Here is a 17,897-nt window from a genome sequence, read left to right as displayed (position 1 = left end):
CATTACACCACAGAGGCGGACATGCTGGTGTTTACCAGACAAAATTAATTAAAAATCTCAGCCACAAATCAGCAACAGAGATCCATTTCTTTGCTATCTCGTAGAGTACAACGGGAGTCGATGTTGACAAGCAGGCAGCCTAAATGGCACCAAACCGAGTGAGTTGGCCACGCGGTTAGGGTCACGTAGCTATGGACTTGCATTCGAGAGATGGTGGGTTCGTGTCCCACCGTCTCGTCCATGTATACAGCCGTCGTTTGCGGTGTTCGAACTAAGTATTGGCAAGGACTAAATTATGATTGGTGCGGAATTCAACCAACCGACTTCCTCTTTCATTCCTTTGTCCCAGTTAACAAGGACTAAATTATGATTGGTGCAGAATTCAACCAACCGACTTCCTCTTTCATTCCTTTGTCCCAATCCTAATTTTCCTACTGTATTACCTTCCCTTCCTTGACCTACAACTGCATTCCAGTCTCCCATCACAATTAGATCCTGGACAACTTTTACATATTGTTTTCAATCTTTTATATTTTCATATATTCCTTCGATTTCATCATCATCATCCGATGAACTAGTAGGCATATAGACCTGCGCTATACTGGTAGGCATTGGTTTGGTGTCTTTCTTGACAACAATAATCCTTTCACTATGCTGGTCGTAGCAGCCTACCTGCTACCCTATTTTCTTATTCATTATTAAACTAACTCCTACATTTCCCCTGTCTGATATTGTGTTGTAGTCACCTGACCAAAACTCCTGCTCTTCCTGCCAACGTACTTCACGTATACCAACTATAACTTTAGTCTTTCCATTTCCCTTTTCAGATTCTCTAACCTACCACAATGATACAAACTTCTAACATTCCACGTTCCGACTCGCAGAATATCGGTATCCATCTTCCTGATGATTGCCCCCTCATGTGTAGTCCCAACCCGGAAATCCGAATGGGGGACTATTTCACCTCTGATATATTTTACCCGAGAGGAAGTCACCATCAGTACATCACCCATACAGAGAGAGCTGCATGTTCTCGGGTGTTAGTTCGGCTGTAGTTTCCCCGTTGATTTCAGCCGTGTAGCAGTATCAACGCAGCTAAGCCATGTTAAGTATTATTACATGGCCATATCAGTTAATCATCCAGACTGCCACCTTTGCAACTTTCGAAAGGCTGCTACCTCCCTTTCGATGAACCATTCGTTAGTCCGGTCTCTTCACAGATATCCATCCGGTATGGTTGCACCTGCGGCTCAGCTATCTGCTTCACTGGAACGTACAAACCTCCCCGCTGTGACAAGGTAACATGATTCACAGTGGAGGGCAATGGTCATATGTCCTGAAAAGCATGGTCCTCACAGCACGAGATAGGTACCATGCACAGGACGACGGGACTGCAGCAGAATGGATGTGACGAAGCAAGTACTAGAGCACCCGCCATACTCACCGGACCTGTCTCCATGCAATTTCGATCTCATCCCCGAAGTGAAAAAAGCATTGCTTAGGTGACAGATTGACCCACGAGAGATCATTATCAACGCTGTGAAAATATGATATTAAAACATTCACACATGGTGAGGCTACTGGTTTCCGACGTCTCCCACATCGTTGGCGAATTGTAGACAACGCAGGGGACTACTTTGAGAATTTGCCGTAAAGGTTACTGTACTCTCTGAGAATAAACATTATATAACAGAAACATTTCATGACTAACATGTGGTGGTGGTGATCATTATTTAAAGAGGAAGTCAACTAGACAACCATCCTCCCTATAACACTCATCAAAGATAAAAATTGCAGGGATCCGAGACTTCAAAAATGAAGGTATCGGCCAAAGAAAGACAAGGGCATGAATGGCGTGGAAATGAGACTCCCTAGGCGTCGAGTGCTCTAATACCGTCGGGGACTGAAAAAGAACAAGAGTTGATCAAGGGAGGTCGGATAGGATAGATGAAAGTGAGAAGCCTGGCCCAAGTAAGTGGAAGCAATGCTAGGACTCAGCTAAGGGCCCCGTGGTTGCCAACTCACGCAACTAAGTTAAGAGTCCCTGGAGCCCCTTTAAGTCACCTCTTACGACAGGCAGGAAATTCCGTGGGAGTTATTCTACCGCCTCTACCCATAAGTCTATCACCCCCTGTGGGTGGGGGACGCAGATGAAGAATACACCCACGGTATCCCCTGCAAGAAGCGACTAAACGGGGCCCAAGGCTCTCAACTTTGGAGCGTGGGTTGGCGAACACGGGGCCCTTAGCTGAGTTCTGGCATTGCTTCCACTTACTTGTGCCAGGCTCGTAACTTTCATCTATCCTGTCCGACCTCCCTTGGTCAACTCTTGTTCTCTTCTGACTCCGACGGTATTTGAGCATTCGAGGCCTAGGGAGTCTCATTTTCACGCCCTTCATGGCCCTTGCCTTTCTTCGTCCGTTACTTCATTTTTCGAAGTGTCGGATCCCTATATTTTTCTTCCTTTTCTCTCTGTCTACCTCCTGTGGGTAGGGATGCAGACGAAGAATACACCCACGGTATCCCCTGCCTGTCGTACGAGGTGACTAAAAGGGGCGACCAAGGGGGTGATTGTATTAGAAACATGAAACTACCTGTGATTAGTACCATCATACGGGAAACACCATGGGTCGCTTTTACTTGCGAGTAGTACCACTATGTTAGGTACGGTATACAATAGGTATGTGATTAGTAGCAACAGAAGGTGAGTCTGTATGGGTTTTCCAGTACCCATGATTAGTACCATTGTGAGAAACACCACGGGTCGGGGCGTTGTCTGTGATTAGTAGCACCATATGAGCGGCACCGTGGGTCTGCGTTGCCTGCGATTAGTGGCCACTAGGTGAGGAACACCACGGGAATACCGGCGCCCGTAATTAGTACACCTAGGTGAGAGATTACCATGGGTTGGCGTTGCCTATGAGTGGCGCCATTATGTGAGAAACACCATAGGTCTGCGTTACCAGTGCGAGTAGTACTACAATGTGTGGAACACCGTGAGTCTACGCTACTTTTGATTAGTACCTCAACATGACAAATACAGTGGTTCTACTTTACTAACGATAAGTGGCATTATGAGGGTCCGTTGACCTGGATTTCGGACCCCATTAGACAACAAGCATACTCGATTCAGATTGTGCTTTAGAAGCAGTCCCTTGGTAAGTAATACTATTGTTTATGATAGTTTCTAGGTCGGATTCACTGACTGTTTTAAATTCATATCCATCCATTCATTCTTCATCATCACGTTTTATATTCTGGTCAGTGGATGATTTTGAACTTTTAAATTGTCATTACATTTCCTACCATTAGAGGCCGAAGGACTAGATGTTAGGCCCTTTTAAACAACGAGCATCATCATCATCACCATCATCACAGGTGTATCGCTGACAGTTTCCATTTGTATGGTAGATCCCGCATTCGTGAGGAAAAACTCCGGCAACATTGTTCCTGCATCCTCTTATACATCTTTTTTTTTTTTTTGCTAGGGGCTTTACGTCGCACCGACACAGATAGGTCTTATGGCGACGATGGGATAGGAAAGGCCTAGGAGTTGGAAGGAAGCGGCCGTGGTCTTAATTAAGGTACAGCCCCAGCATTTGCCTGGTGTGAAAATGGGAAACCACGGAAAACCATCTTCAGGGCTACCGATAGTGGGATTCGAACCTACTATCTCCCGGATGCAAGCTCACAGCCGCGCGCCTCTACGCGCACGGCCAACTCGCCCGGTCTCTTATACATCAGTACTGGTTATTTATTTATTTATTTATTTATTTATTTATTTATTTATTTATTTGTTTATTTATTTATTTTATTCATCGTATGGCTTTTAGTGCCGGAAGTGTCCGAGAATACGTTCGGTTCTGCACATACAGGTCTTTCTATTTGACTCCCATGGGTGACCTACGCGTCTGAATGTGGAATGACTTTTTTTTTACTGTACAATTGGCTTAGCGTCGCACCGACACAGATAGGTCTTATGGTGACGATGGGATAGGAAACGGTTAGGGGTGGGAAGGAAGCGAACGTGGTCTTAATTACGGTACAGCCCCAGCATTTCCTTGGTGTGAAAGTGGGAAACCATGTAAAACCATCTTCAGGGCTGCCGACAGTGGGGTTCGAACCCACTATCTCCCGGGTGCAAGCTGATAGCTAAGCGGCCCTAACCGCGTGGCCACTTGTTCGGTGAATGTGGATTGATGATGTTGATAATGAGGTAGGGAGAGGGTGAAACCTACTACGTAGCCTACTCCTGTCGAATAACACTAAGGGGTTTGCTCAAAGCTGAACGTCTCCATCCGACGGACCAATCACCATCAACGGTGTCATATTCTCTCATTCCATTTGAACACTGCGGAGAGATTTGGAATTGAATCCAGGCTTTTGGCACGCAATCTAGTGATAAGAAATTGTATACCACCACCTCTCCTGTCCTGCCGGGACTCGAACTGGCTAACCACGGTGTCAGACCATTATAGACTTGACGCCTTAAGGATCATGGTCTCCAGGCGGAACTGCTTTTGACGGTTTTCGGAGACGCCAAGATGCCGGAATTTTGACCCACATGAGTTCTTTTACGTGCCAGTAAATCTACCGACATGAGGCTGACGTATCTGAACACCTTCAAATACCACCAAACTGAGACAGGATCAAAACTGCCAAGTTGGGGTCAGAAAGCGAGCGGCTCAACCGTCTGAGCCACTCAGCCCAGCATCAGTACTGGTGAAATGCAGATGAAAATTTCATTATCTAAACAGAACTGTACACCTGACTGACTTTTTCACGAATCCGCCAATTAATGTAGGCATATAAGCAAATATTTTCAAGTTCAAAGTATTTCATGATCTACAATGAACAAAGTTAATCACTGCATTGTGGTTTTACAAAAAAAGAGTTGCGAATAATATATGCTGCCTTCAAAGCGTAGCCTAGTTCAAAGTTTTATTTAATTTAGCGGGCCTGCACCACAACCAGTTTAGTTATTAGCACCACAGAACACACAGAGCGCTCTCGTGTTGGAACTCCACAAAAATGCGCAAGCCAATCCATCATTCAAGTGCGGACATTAATCGATTGATCGATCGCCTGATGATTGAATTGCAAGACCTAATCACGCCAGTCTGAGCCTGCGTTATGAACAAATATCATCTCGCCAGATGTGCTCTCTTGAATCGTGACGAAGCGAGGAAACTCGGGTGTGGTTTCCTAAACACAATTCCGTAACAAAATTTATCGAGCTGTGCTCTTACACTTCGAGACTTGAGCAGTATGTCCTATATATATTATGTAAGCCTGCACGTTTAGGAGAGCGTAAACATGTTCGCACTGTCACAAAATTTGCCTGACAGAGAAATATATTTAATTAAAAGAAAGATATTTAATTCTTGGACAACCAGATACTATTTGAACACATTACAAGTAATAAATAACTAGGGCTATACTTAAATAATGAATGTATTATTATTAATAATATTTAATAATAGTTTTTACGTCCCACTAACTACTTTTACGGTCTTAAAAGGCGCCGAGGTGCCGAAATGTAGTCCCGCAGGAGCCCTTTTACGTGCCAGTAAATTTACCGACACGAGGCTGAATTATTTGAGTACCTTCAAATACCACCGGACTGAGTCAGGATCAAACCTGCCAAGTTGGGGTCAAGACCAGCGCCTCAACCGTCTGAGCCACTCAGCCCGCTGAATGATAATAATAATAATAATAATAATAATAATAATAATAATAATAATAATAATAATAATAATAATAATAATAATAATAATAATAATAATAATAAGTAAAATTATGGAACCTATTTGGGAGAATGCCTTACACAAATTGAGGCCAGAACAAAATTTATACAAAACATCAGAAAAAATAGCTCATGCTTTCAGGAAAAGAAGGTTAAGATTCCTTGGTCATCTGTACAGAATGGACGAAGAAAGATTAAGAAATCAAATTTTTGAACACTATGCAAATAAATAAACCAAACCAGAAATTTTCAAAGAAGCTGAAAGAGTTTTCGAACTAATTCATATTAGAAAGGGACAAACTGCAAATAGAAAAGAATTGCGGAAAGCAATATTTGATGGTAATTTTCCAGAGAAAGCCAAGAAGAAATCAGGCAGTAAATGGAAGGAAGATATTATTATTATTATTATTATTATTATTATTATTATTATTATTATTATTATTATTATTATTATTATTATTATTATTATTATTATTATTATTACGGAATTATCCGTGGTAGTTAGAGGTGAAAGAAGGTGCGGGCTGGAATAGGTCTCAACTACAAAATTAAAGTTAATTTGAAACTTTAACAAAGGTTATATTTTCTTTTCAAAATCAATCAATAACAGAGTATAACAGGTACCAAGTAGCAGATCAACAAATTAAGAACTTATAAATTAAAGTTCATTACAAGATTTGGGCTTCGAGCCCCAAGTATAATTTCTGAGCTCAAAGCTCACAACCACAATTGCTAAAGGGTAGAAAACCCCTAGATGCATAGAGCACTTGCTCCCGACTTTTACCTCAAGCCTCCCAGAGGCACCTTTCACACACAAGAAAGAGCTGACCCGCTCTCAAAATTTTCAAACCTATTTAAGAGGCCATAAACTGACTTTCCACTAACTGCCCTCAAGGCACACATATAATAGTACAGGGGTACCTCGTACCCAATCTACAGGACCTTCTCGAGAAGAAAACAAAACATCAGGTTAAGTTACTGGCCCAAAGTACAGAAAGGACTGGAGGCGTGAACTTGCACTCCTAAATACACTTTTAAAACCTAAGTGGCTCTAGGCCGGTACACAGGGGCTAATCCCAAGCTAGGGAGGTGACCCGTATGAGAACTTTAATACATTAAGGTAGAGAAGAAACGGTTATGAAAACGTAGTCACCTCAATTTCCAAATGAAGAGGAGTTCGAGAGGGAAAAGCACTCTCTATCCCCGCTTTACAGTTAAAGAGATTTGTAGTTTTTACATAGACTGAAAAGGAATTTACATTTTAAAAAGATAGGTTACATATTAAAGGTTTCGAACCTTCCCCGAGAGTTAGACTGCTGAGCTAGCAAGAAATAAAGATGTTAAAAGGCCATTACCTTGTAGAAGAACTGCTGCTTGAAGAAAGAGGCGCTTCCCGCCCCCTGCTACATATCCATACACTAAGTTAGATGTTACTGAAGTGGCACCGAGACAAGAAAATCAGCAGTTTTTATACCCTCGTGGAAAATTCGAGACCTTTCAGGAATGAGTAGACACACCCCCTCAATTTTATTGGGTCGCTAAAAGTTATACATCAACATCGAAGAAGAAAGACACTATTGGTTAGAAATTAAAGAAATTCGGGATTGGCTGAGTTCAAAACTGGCGGACAGAAAGATTAATATTGCCAACCCCAAAAATAAAAGAACAAAATTTAGTAAAGACAAAACTTGAGAATACAAAATGTCTTCAAGAGAGTTCATTCCATTGCGCCAGAGTGTATTACCATAGTTTTTTTTTGGTAGAGACATCTGTTAGAGAATGTTCACACTTCTTGATCAATGAAAAACAAAAGCAGATCAAAAACACTCAGTGACCTCTTCTGATAACTAGTAGAGTTAGTTCAGTGGTTAAAGTTCCGGGTTTCTCCAGTAGAGAAGTTTCAATTGGCGCAAGATTTGAACTTGCGTCGCGTAGAGGTGTACCGCCCGGTACAATTATTATTATTTAAAATATTTCAGAACTCCAAAATTAATAGCGCCATGAAATAAATAATCGTATGGACTCAGCTACCGTGTGCGGACATTTTAATTTGACGCCATCTGGTTGCTTGCTCGTCAATTTCGACGTTCCGTTTCACTCTAGGCCTACTAGATGGCAGAGTAAATCGAATCACTCTTGGGCGTCTATGGCCATGTTCTAATGAATTTGTCGGATAAAACCCCACATGTATCACCAGAGATCTTTTACATACCGATATCATACGACATTGAGTGTCGAACAGACTTTTTTCTGCCCTTCAAAAATCCTACTACCTCTGCCGAGTGTGAACTTGCTATCTTGTGATCCAGAGGCCGACACTCTACCATGGATCCATTGGTTTTACATCTCCCCAACTCAGACAGTCTTGTGGTGACGATTAGATAGGACAGGGTTAGGAATGGGAAAGAAATGACCGTGACCTTAAATAAACAGCCAGGCGAGAGAACGGGAATCCACGGAAAACCATTTTCTACAGTGAAGTTCGAACCCACTATCTCCCGAATGTAAGCTAATAGTTCTAACAGTTACAGAGCCTGAATCACGTAGACAACTCGCTCGCTCCAAGATTTTGTTGATAATCCTCAGGCCCAGTCACTCTCAGATCCTAGAGAAACGCAGTGCTGGTCGGAGAAAAGAAATCTTCACGAGGGCAGTGAGTTATGAGCACAAAAACAGCTGGTCACTGGCTTACCGGATGAACTTACCAGAAGGGTATTTATTACCCCAAGGAGAGGAGAACACATATTTTGGCAGTCATCCAAGTTGAACACAATTGAATTCACTCCTTCTATGAACATGAACTTTTAAACGGAACCTCTACTCGCTATGTGAGGACAAAACACGCCAGGACCTCCATTATTCTCGGCTCGATGTCTCTCAGAGCGAAATTCTATGGGTTCGACTTAATTATTTACTAGAGAAAACGGTATCACAATGAGGCAAGGAACAGTGCAAACATTGTCAGTCTTTGAATACTTCAACCGAGCAGCTGGGCAGAATGTGTGTTTAATTCTATACAGCAGCTCTCAAAATTCTTTGCTCAAATGGAGTGAAAGGAAACAAATTAGATTTTAAGTGCCTAGGGAGAAAATCCACTACGTATAGTTGCTCTTACGTGAGGGAAACCACAAAATTTCAGCTTACTGTTGAATATAAGGAGACAGTAGTGAAATTAAGCTATCATCATCATATCATGTGTTATGCCTACGGCAGCCCTCCATGATCTCCTGTCTTCTGACATCCTCTGAATCCTTGTAAGTTCCTCCTTCTTTGATGTCATCTATCATCTTGTACCTTCTCCTTCCGCAAAACTAATCCTTCCAGTGCTTCCGTTAAGAAACACTCCCGTCTCGATAAGTGTCCCATCCAGTTCTTCTTCCCTGCTCTTATACAGGAACTTGCAGCAAAACGCTGCTAGCCCTTTTCCATCTTCACTTCTCAATGTCTCCGACTCACAAAATGCCACACTTCAAACAAAGCACTTGCCAAATCTCTTTCTCAAACCTTTATCTAATTTGCGGCATAATAATTTGCTCTTCCTATTGAACACTTCCTGCGCTTCTCCGGACGGCATCTCATGTCTTCATTTATTGTACTTCCAAGATATTTGAAGCTCTTACTTGGCTGGTATTAACTTGCCCTATCTTGATATTTTCCGGCTTTCTTCCTTTAACGATCACCATACTCTTTGTTTTCGATATATTGATTCTCATTCCATGCTCCTCGAAAGCTTCGTTCAATATCTTTTAGCACTTAATTTAAAGTTCTTTCGCTTTCTGTTAATAATACCATGTCATCGGGAAACCTTATACATTCAATTATTTTTGCCGCCAATACCCATTTCTCTCCTTCCATACAAGCATTTTCCAATAATGTCTTCCACGTATAAGTTGAACAACAAAGGGAATTGGCAACAACCATGTCTAACGCCCCCTCCAATTCTGCTTTCTTCCGATATTTCATTTCCAACCTTGTTCTTACTATCTGTTGTGAATAGAGATTGTGGACATGCATTCTCTTCTTTCAATCTACTCCTTTCTTCTTCAAGATGTCCATCAGCTTGCTCCATTGTAACCTATCGAATTTATTGCAGCCAAAGTGGCCATAAAACGTGCATAATTTGTACAAAATCTAATCTATAATTATTGTGACTTTTTGCAGAAATTTATCACTGATGTCTTCCGATTTACACAAGATATAATATCTTTCGAAGATATTTTCACATAAAATACACGCACAGTTGTCGTTCCGTCCGCCTCTGTGGTGTAGTGGTTAGTGTGATTAGCTGCCACCCCCGAAGTCCCGGGTTCGATTTCCGGCTCTGCCACGAAATTTGAAAATTGGTACGAGGGCTGGAACGGGGTTCAGTCAGACTCGGGAGGTCAACTGAGTAGAGGAGGGTTCGATTCCCACCTCAGCCACTCTTGAAGTAGTTTTCCGTGGTTTCCTCACTTCTCTTCCAGGCAAATGCCGGGATGGTACCTAACTTAAGGCCACGGACGCTTCCTTTCCGCTTCCTTGTCTATCCCTTCCAATCGTCCCATCCCCCCACAAGGCCTCTGTTCAGCATAGGAGGTGAGGCCACCTGGGCGAGGTCCTCCTTTCCAGTTGTATACTCGACCCAAAGTCTCAGGCTCCAGGACACTGCTCTTGAGGCGGTAGAGGTGGGATGCCTCGCTGAGTCCGAGGGAAAAACCAACACTGGAGGGTAAAGAAAGAAAGAAAGAAAGAAAGAAAGAAAGAAAGAAAGAAAGAAAGAGTGTTCCGGTTAGTGGAATGAGTGATATCTGCGTATCTTGTGGTGGTATCCATGGACCACCAGCGACGTTAAGGTAGCAGAGCTCCTAGTTCGTACCTGTCATTGCCTCTGTCGTGTAACATTCTTCCCAGATGTCTTCTCTTTTCTTTATTCTCTCGTCTATTTCCTTTTTCCACTTGGGAGTGTATGGCAGATCAGGTTTCATTCTGAGAACTTTTATGAAGAAGATCTCTCGGAGAAGTATGTACACCAGCCTGGAGAGTGTGTGTTTAGACACTTCTAGCGTAACCTTCAAGGCTTGACAGTCTAGAGCAGAGGTGCTCACGCTGTGGACGGCCTCTACAGTAAGCGGGCGGGCAGGCAAGCGATGGGCGTATGCTATATAGCAGGGCTGGTCACAACGTGGCTCGCGAGCCGCATGCGGCTCTTGAGTCAGTCTTGTGCGGCTCTTGACACCAACCTTAGAGTTAAATTAAATGATATAATTAATGGAGTCTAACGACATCTCGCGGCTGGCGTCAGTCAGTAGCAGTGATGTGCGGCTTAACGTTATTAGCGCTGTAGGTCAGTGGTAAGACATGTGAGGTGAAGATACGGCGCCTTCCATTTGGTAGTGCTTTGAGCGGGAATGTGTATCAGTGAGCCAGTGTCGTGAGGTGAAGCCAGTCGCGTTCACGTATAGGCAGTAGCGAGTGTCAATACTTTCCTGTGTGCTGTTGTGTGCTGTTTCAGTACAGTATCGACACTCACTAGTGCCTATACGTGAACGCGACTGGCTTCCCCTCACGGCACACTCTCCCGCTCAAAAGCAATATCTTCCTTGTAAAGATATTTCTGAATTGGCCCAGACTGTATTTGGCTTTCATAGCAAGTTGAAGCTTTTTGGGAAAAACCTTCAGACTAAAACATTTTCTCACTTCAAATGTTTGAAGAAAATTACTGAAAGCCTTCCTGACGGTCAGGGGGAAACTAAAGATTACGTGAGTAAAATGTCTGGCCTTGCTGAAGAAACCAATGGCAGATTTAATGATTTGAGATCATTCCTGGAAAATCCTTTTTCTGTTGATGTTGTGAGCGATGGCAGTCCTGTTTCATCACCAATAACAAAGGATACAGCAGCTGTAGAGTTGGAGCTACAAGAACTGAAAGAGGACGAAGGATTAAAAGGACTCAAACGAAGTGGCATTTCTACCATACGATTTTGGAAGAATGTTCCAGAAGAAAAATACTAACTAACAAAACAGTGTGTCAAAACACTAATCTCAATCTTTGGGGCTACTTATGTGTGTGAATCACTGTACTCAACGATTAAATTCATTAAATCTACATATCGATCTGAACGAACTGATGAACATTTAAATGAAATTGTACGAACTGCGCTTACCAATTATCAGCCAGATTTCAAAAAACTAACAGCAAAAATGAACACTCAGAAAAATCGCTTCTCAAAAGTAAAATCTCGTTCCTTGATATGTACCTGAAAAATAATGTTCTGTGTAGTGTAGAAAATAAATGTTCCTTCATTTGTTGTAAAATGAAAAACGTGTCTTCATTTTATAAACCATTTTCTAAACATGCTCCCAATTTTTTGTCTCTTAAATTTGCGGCTCCCAGAAGTAAGGTTAGTGGCCACCCCTCCTACATAGCCACAGTGACGTGAAGGATGGGGGAAGTTTTCACAGTCACTCTCCATCATTACAGCGATACCCGACTTTGAAATGGAGGCTTCACCGGGCGAGTTGGCCGTGCGGTTAGGGGCGCGCAGCTGTGAGTTCGCACCCGGGAGATAGCGGGTTCGAACCCCACTGTCGGCAGCCCTGACGATGGTTTTCCGTGGTTTCCCATTTTCACACCACGCAAATGCTGGGGCTGTACCTTAACACGCGAGAGGTCGCGCCCGGTTTAGAACGCGAGAGGTCGCGCGAAGGCAAATCGCTCATGCTTAATATTTTAATGAGCTGCTATTTTACTGTTTAACTGCCTTTCAACTAGTACTAACATAATTACCCAGTAATAATATTTTCTCAATGTAGAAAAATTAATGAATTTTTTTTGCAAAATCCGGTAAAATTAGGTGAGTTTTTAAAGAGCGCGTTAGGTCGCGCGTGAGCAAATTGCCTCAACGTTTGCGTTTGTACATTTCAGTGAATGATTTGGTCACAATTCAAGATAAAACTACAGCACCACACTTCACTGAGAGCCACCATAAACCTCATGAACTTAACTTAAGAAACTTTCTTGGAAATGCAGTCATGTAGGAATGTACTACGCGAGGGGTCGCACGAAGGGAATTTGCCGCGGCAGATGCGAGAGTGAAAGAAAACTTAAAACTACTCCGGAACGCAGCAGAAAATAAACTGACGATAATCAGCGTCAGGCGAGAGAGAGGGAGGGGAGGGATGAAACAAGCGCCCTAAGCCCTACAGAAATCTACGCCATTTTCAATTTACTTCGTAAGAAATAAGTTCTTTATGTCCATTGCAGTGTATGTATTTTGACCGGATACGGTAAAGAGTTAGACCTACAACCTCAAATATTTTTGTAATGTACGTAATTAATTGTCCGCCTCTGTGATGTAGTGGTTAGCGTGATTAGCTGCCACCCCCGGAGGTCCGGGTTCGATTCCCGGCTCTGCCACGAAATTTGAAAAGTGGTACGAGGGCTGGAACGGGGTCCACTCAGCCTCGGGAGGTCAACTGAGTAGAGGTGGGTTCGATTCCCACCTCAGCTATCCTCGAAGTGGTTTTCCGTGGATTCCCACTTCTCCTCCAGGCAAATGCCGGGATGGTACCTAACTTAAGGCCACGGCCGATTCCTTCCCTCTTCCTTGCCTATCCCATCCGATCTTCCCATCCCTCCACAAGGCCCCTGTTCAGCATAGCAGGTGAGGCCGCCTGGGCGAGGTACTGGTCATTCTCCCCAGTTGTATCCCCCGACCAAGAGTCTGAAGCTCCAGGACACAGCCCTTGAGGCGGTAGAGGTGGGATCCCTCGCTGAGTCCGAGGGAAAAACCGAACCTGGAAGGTAAACAGATGATGATGATGATGATGACGTAATTAATTACAACTGTCAATATTACATTTTACGAGGTGCTTTAGAAATATTTCTAATACAATACGGAGTTAACGTGGAATAACTTGAAAAGGTCAATTTGTTTGTGATTATAGCGTTTAAAAATATACTACCGAGCTCGATAGCTGCAGTCGCTTAAGTGCGGCCAGTATCCAGTATTCGGGAGATAGTGGGTTCGAGCCCCACTGTCGGCAGCCCTGAAGATGGTTTTCCGTGGTTTCTTATTTTCACACCAGGCAAATGCTGGGGCTGTACCTTAATCAAGGCCACGGCCGCTTCGTTCCCACTCCTAAGTCCTTCCTGTCCGATCGTCGCCATAAGACCTATCTGTGTCGAAGCGACGTAAAGCAAATAGCTTCTTCTAAAAAAAAATACTTAGCTACAATCAGCATTTCGCTGAGTACTGGAGGAGAGCTTCGCAATCACATTCGAACGTCAATGCTCCCTCCTTTCCTTGCAAAGTGTGTTCGCACTGTGACGTATGCTTGTTACGTATACCTCAAGCCAGCCCGGCGGCATTGGGTTAGCCTCAAAGGGGCGGTCAGCGAAACACCTCTGCTCTAGAGTATGGAAGTCTTTCGTGCGCAGTTTTTCCCAGGTTATTTCCAGTCCATACGCGAGAATGGGGATTTTTTTTTACTATCTCCTTTACGTCACGACAGAGCTAGGTTTTATGGCGACAATGGGATAGGAAAGAGCTAGGAGTGGGAAGGAAGCAGCCGTGGCCTTATTTAAGGTACAGGCCCAGCATTTGCCTGGTGTGAAAAAGGAAAACCACGGAAAACCATCTTCAGAACTGCCGACAGTGTGGTTTCCTGCTGAGATATGGGCAGCTGGCAATCAGTGGCGGGGAAGGATAGGAGGCTCGCCGCTGGTTTGTGGTTATCTGTGACAGGGGGGCGGATTTGGCATATACGCCTATGCAGCTTGAATGTTTCTAAGACGAACAACGATCGTGAAATTCCCTAGTCTTGACACATGGACCGTTTTCTTACCGGTATTGGAAGACTTCGGCCTGAATCTTCGAAAAAAATATTTACGACTCAAGAGGAACAAATGCCATCCTTTTTCATACAAGGGATCTTAGCAGAGGTCAAGCTGGGTTGGGAATTCTTCTTCTTCTTCTGCTCACCCCTAGGATTCGTGGGTAATATGCATGTCTTCCAAGGGTTTCCTTTCTTTGTCGAATAACTTCAAGTGGCAATAGGCGTGCTTGCTTTAATTATCTCTGGAGATTTTACTCTAGGTCTTCCTTTGCTGTTTCTACCTTCCAGTTTTCCTTCAAACATAGTGCTGCGCTATTCAGAATGACGAAGAAAGTGGTAAATGAAGCTATTTCTTCTCCTGTTTAAGGTTTCAACCAATGTACGTGATTCATTTGCACTTTTGTGGCCATTCTCGTTTGTGAGTCTATCAGTCGATTCTATGAATCGACGCCAGCACCACATCTCAGAGGCTTAAGTTTCAGCACTTTCACTTTTCGCAGGGTCCATGACATTTCTGACCCATTACTTATAACACTCCTTGAAAAACTATTCGCGAAGTGCTTTCGTAACGCCATGCCAATAGCCTTAGATGTTAGTAGACAGTTTTTTTTAGAAAGCTTCATTCGCCTGTGTCACAGACGAAGGAGATGTAGGGAGAAGTACGTATTTTGCAATATTTTCGGTTTAAACCCTTAAGGGTTGGACTATATCAGTCTGCTCTTTAAATACTCTTCCGACACTCAAAGAACCAAAACGGGTCTGACCTGCCATTACCTTAAGGGGATCGATGACAGAAATTTCGTGATTTTATTACAAAAATCGATTTTAGGAATTATTGTAAAAAATAACACCAATCCATCTATTATCAGAAAATGGCAGAATATTTCAAGTTCCGTCATTTTTAAAGGCCGTATGGTCATATTAATGGGCTGTTTCTGTCTCGCCCACCTCAAACTGATGCATGTTTTGGCAGTATTTTGCCACCGAGCTCGATAGCTGCAGTCGCTTAAGTGCGGCCAGTATCCAGTATTCGGGAGATAGTGGGTTCGCACCCCACTGTCGGCAGCCCTGAAGATGGTTTTTCGTGGTTTACCATTTTCACACCAGGCAAATGCTGGGGCTGTACCTTAATTAAGGCCACGGCCGCTCCCTTCCCAGTCCTAGCTATTTCCTCTCCCATCGTCGCCGTAAGACCTATCTGTGTCAGTGCGACGTAAAGCCAATAGCAAAAAAAAAAAAAAAAAAAAAAAAAAAAAAAAAAAAAAAAAAGTATTTTGCCGTTTCCGTTTGGACTTGGCTCCAAGGTTTGACAAATGACGGTGGTATGGAGTCAGCGCTTTACGATGCTTGACTGTTTACCTCATAATCTTAAAACAAAAAAAAACAAAAAAAAGTGCATTTAAAACCTCAGATGCCTTTTTCACGCGTTTCAATTTTTCAGAGCTTTGCTTCCCGTGAAAAGCTCAATTTGCTGCAGTTCTTGTCTGAATGATATGAAACTTTCTGGAGTTATAGCAATATCTTCAACTAACAAAACTTACTTATAAATAATTTCGTTTGTTGATTGGAAGCAACGCTACATGCATTTGCTGCCTGCCCCGTGGTGTAGGGGTAGCGTGCCTGCTTCTCGTCCGGAGGCCCCGGGTTCGATTTCCGGCCAGGTCAGGGATTTTTCTCTCGACCTGAGGGTTGGTTGGAGGTCCACTCAGCCTACGTGATTAGAATCGAGGAGCTATCTGACGGTGAGATGGCGGCCCCGGTCTCGAAAGCCCAGAATAACGGCCGAGAGGATGTGTTGTGCTGACGACACGACCCCTCGTAATCTGCAGGCCTTCGGGCTGAGCAGCGGTCGCTGGGCAGGCCAAGACCCTTTCAAGGGCGTTAAGTGCCGTAGGGTTTGGTTTGGTTTGGTTTGGTTTGGTTTACATACAATTGATTACGACACTATTATTTTTCTACAGAAATTGGCAAACCAGAAATTTAAAATAATCTAGTCTGATACATATTTGAGGAGAAATATATTTTTAAGTAAGTTATGTTTATATATATGCATGTAAACACTATTATTACATTTGTTTTTGCTATTTGCTTTACGTCGCACCAACACAGGTAGGTCTTATGGCGACGATGGAATAGGTAAGGGCTAGGACTGGAAAAGAAGCTGCCGTGGCCTTAATTAACGTACAGCTCCGGCATTTGCCTGGTGTGAAAATGAGAAACCACGGAAAACCATCTTCAGCGTTGCCGAAAGTGGGGTTTGAACCCACTATCTTCCGGATGCAAGCTCACAACTGCGCGCTCTTAACCGCACGGCCAACTCGACCAGTTTTTACATTTTGAAGTCATATAAACCAAAACTGTGTGTCAGGGAACTTTCTCAGTAACACAGAACTAAATATCAAGAAAGAATAATTGAAGATAATTGAATCAACCCACTGCTTTGAAATTTGGTATAATAGGTAATATTTACTTCATTAATGTGTTCACAAAATTTTAAACTGCTATCTGCGAAATTGTAGAAGTAGAAAGCTTAGTCTTTGGTCCCCTTAACATCGTCTTACATTTTCTGAGCTTTCACATGTCGAGAACCAGGAATCTAGTTCCCTTCTCCAAAAGGACGAGTGACATTTAACTTTGATTCAATCAATCCAAGAAGCGTAGTCTCCATCTGACAGAAAGAATAATTGAAGATAATTGAATCAACCCACTGCTTTGAAATTTGGTATAATAGGTAATATTTACTTCATTAATGTGTTCACAAAATTTTAAACTGATATCTGCGAAATTGTAGAAGTAGAAAGCTGACCGTTTGGAGCGCATGTGTAATCTCGTACAGAACTAACGAGCAGGTTACTCTGCAGCAGCGCCACAAATAAGGAGTGGATTTGTGATCATAGGAGGGAATAAACGCTGGTAGAAGAGAGCGCGGGGCGCATTGATTGGTTCGGCCTTTTTCCATGTTGTACACAGTACTGCAAGCAAACATTTACCCACCATAGCTGCACAGCGATGATATAGTGTGAGCACTTCTTGTGCACACCCGCTGTTCAGAATAATTTAATAATAATACTAATAATAATAATAATAATAATAATAATAATAATAATAATAATAATAATAATAATAATCATCATCATCATCATCATCATCATCATCATCTGTATCTGTTTACCCTCCAGGTTCGGCTTTTCCCTCGGACTCAGCGAGGGATCCCACCTCTACCCCCTCAAGGCCAGTGTCCTGGAGCTTCAGACTCTTGGTCGGGGGATACAACTGGGGAGTATGACCAGTACCTCGCCCAGGCGGCTTCACCTGCTATGGTGAACAGGGGCCT

The 17,897-nt window shown here is 43.1% G+C and overlaps 1 protein-coding gene across 1 annotated transcript in view; it reads right to left on the bottom strand.

The window, feature by feature from the left end:
- Fas1 (fasciclin 1) overlaps positions 1-17,897 on the bottom strand; it is a 219,556-nt gene that overhangs the window by 187,740 nt on the left and 13,919 nt on the right. Inside the window, exon 2 of the mRNA XM_068226527.1 lies at positions 10,602-10,965. Coding sequence (XP_068082628.1) covers positions 10,602-10,965 — 364 coding nt within the window. The remainder of the gene's footprint in view (positions 1-10,601; positions 10,966-17,897) is intronic.

The sequence above is a fragment of the Anabrus simplex genome, chromosome 1, assembly GCF_040414725.1.
Source record: "Anabrus simplex isolate iqAnaSimp1 chromosome 1, ASM4041472v1, whole genome shotgun sequence".
Lineage (NCBI taxonomy): Eukaryota > Metazoa > Arthropoda > Insecta > Orthoptera > Tettigoniidae > Anabrus > Anabrus simplex.
This window is presented reverse-complemented; position numbering and strand designations above follow the sequence as displayed.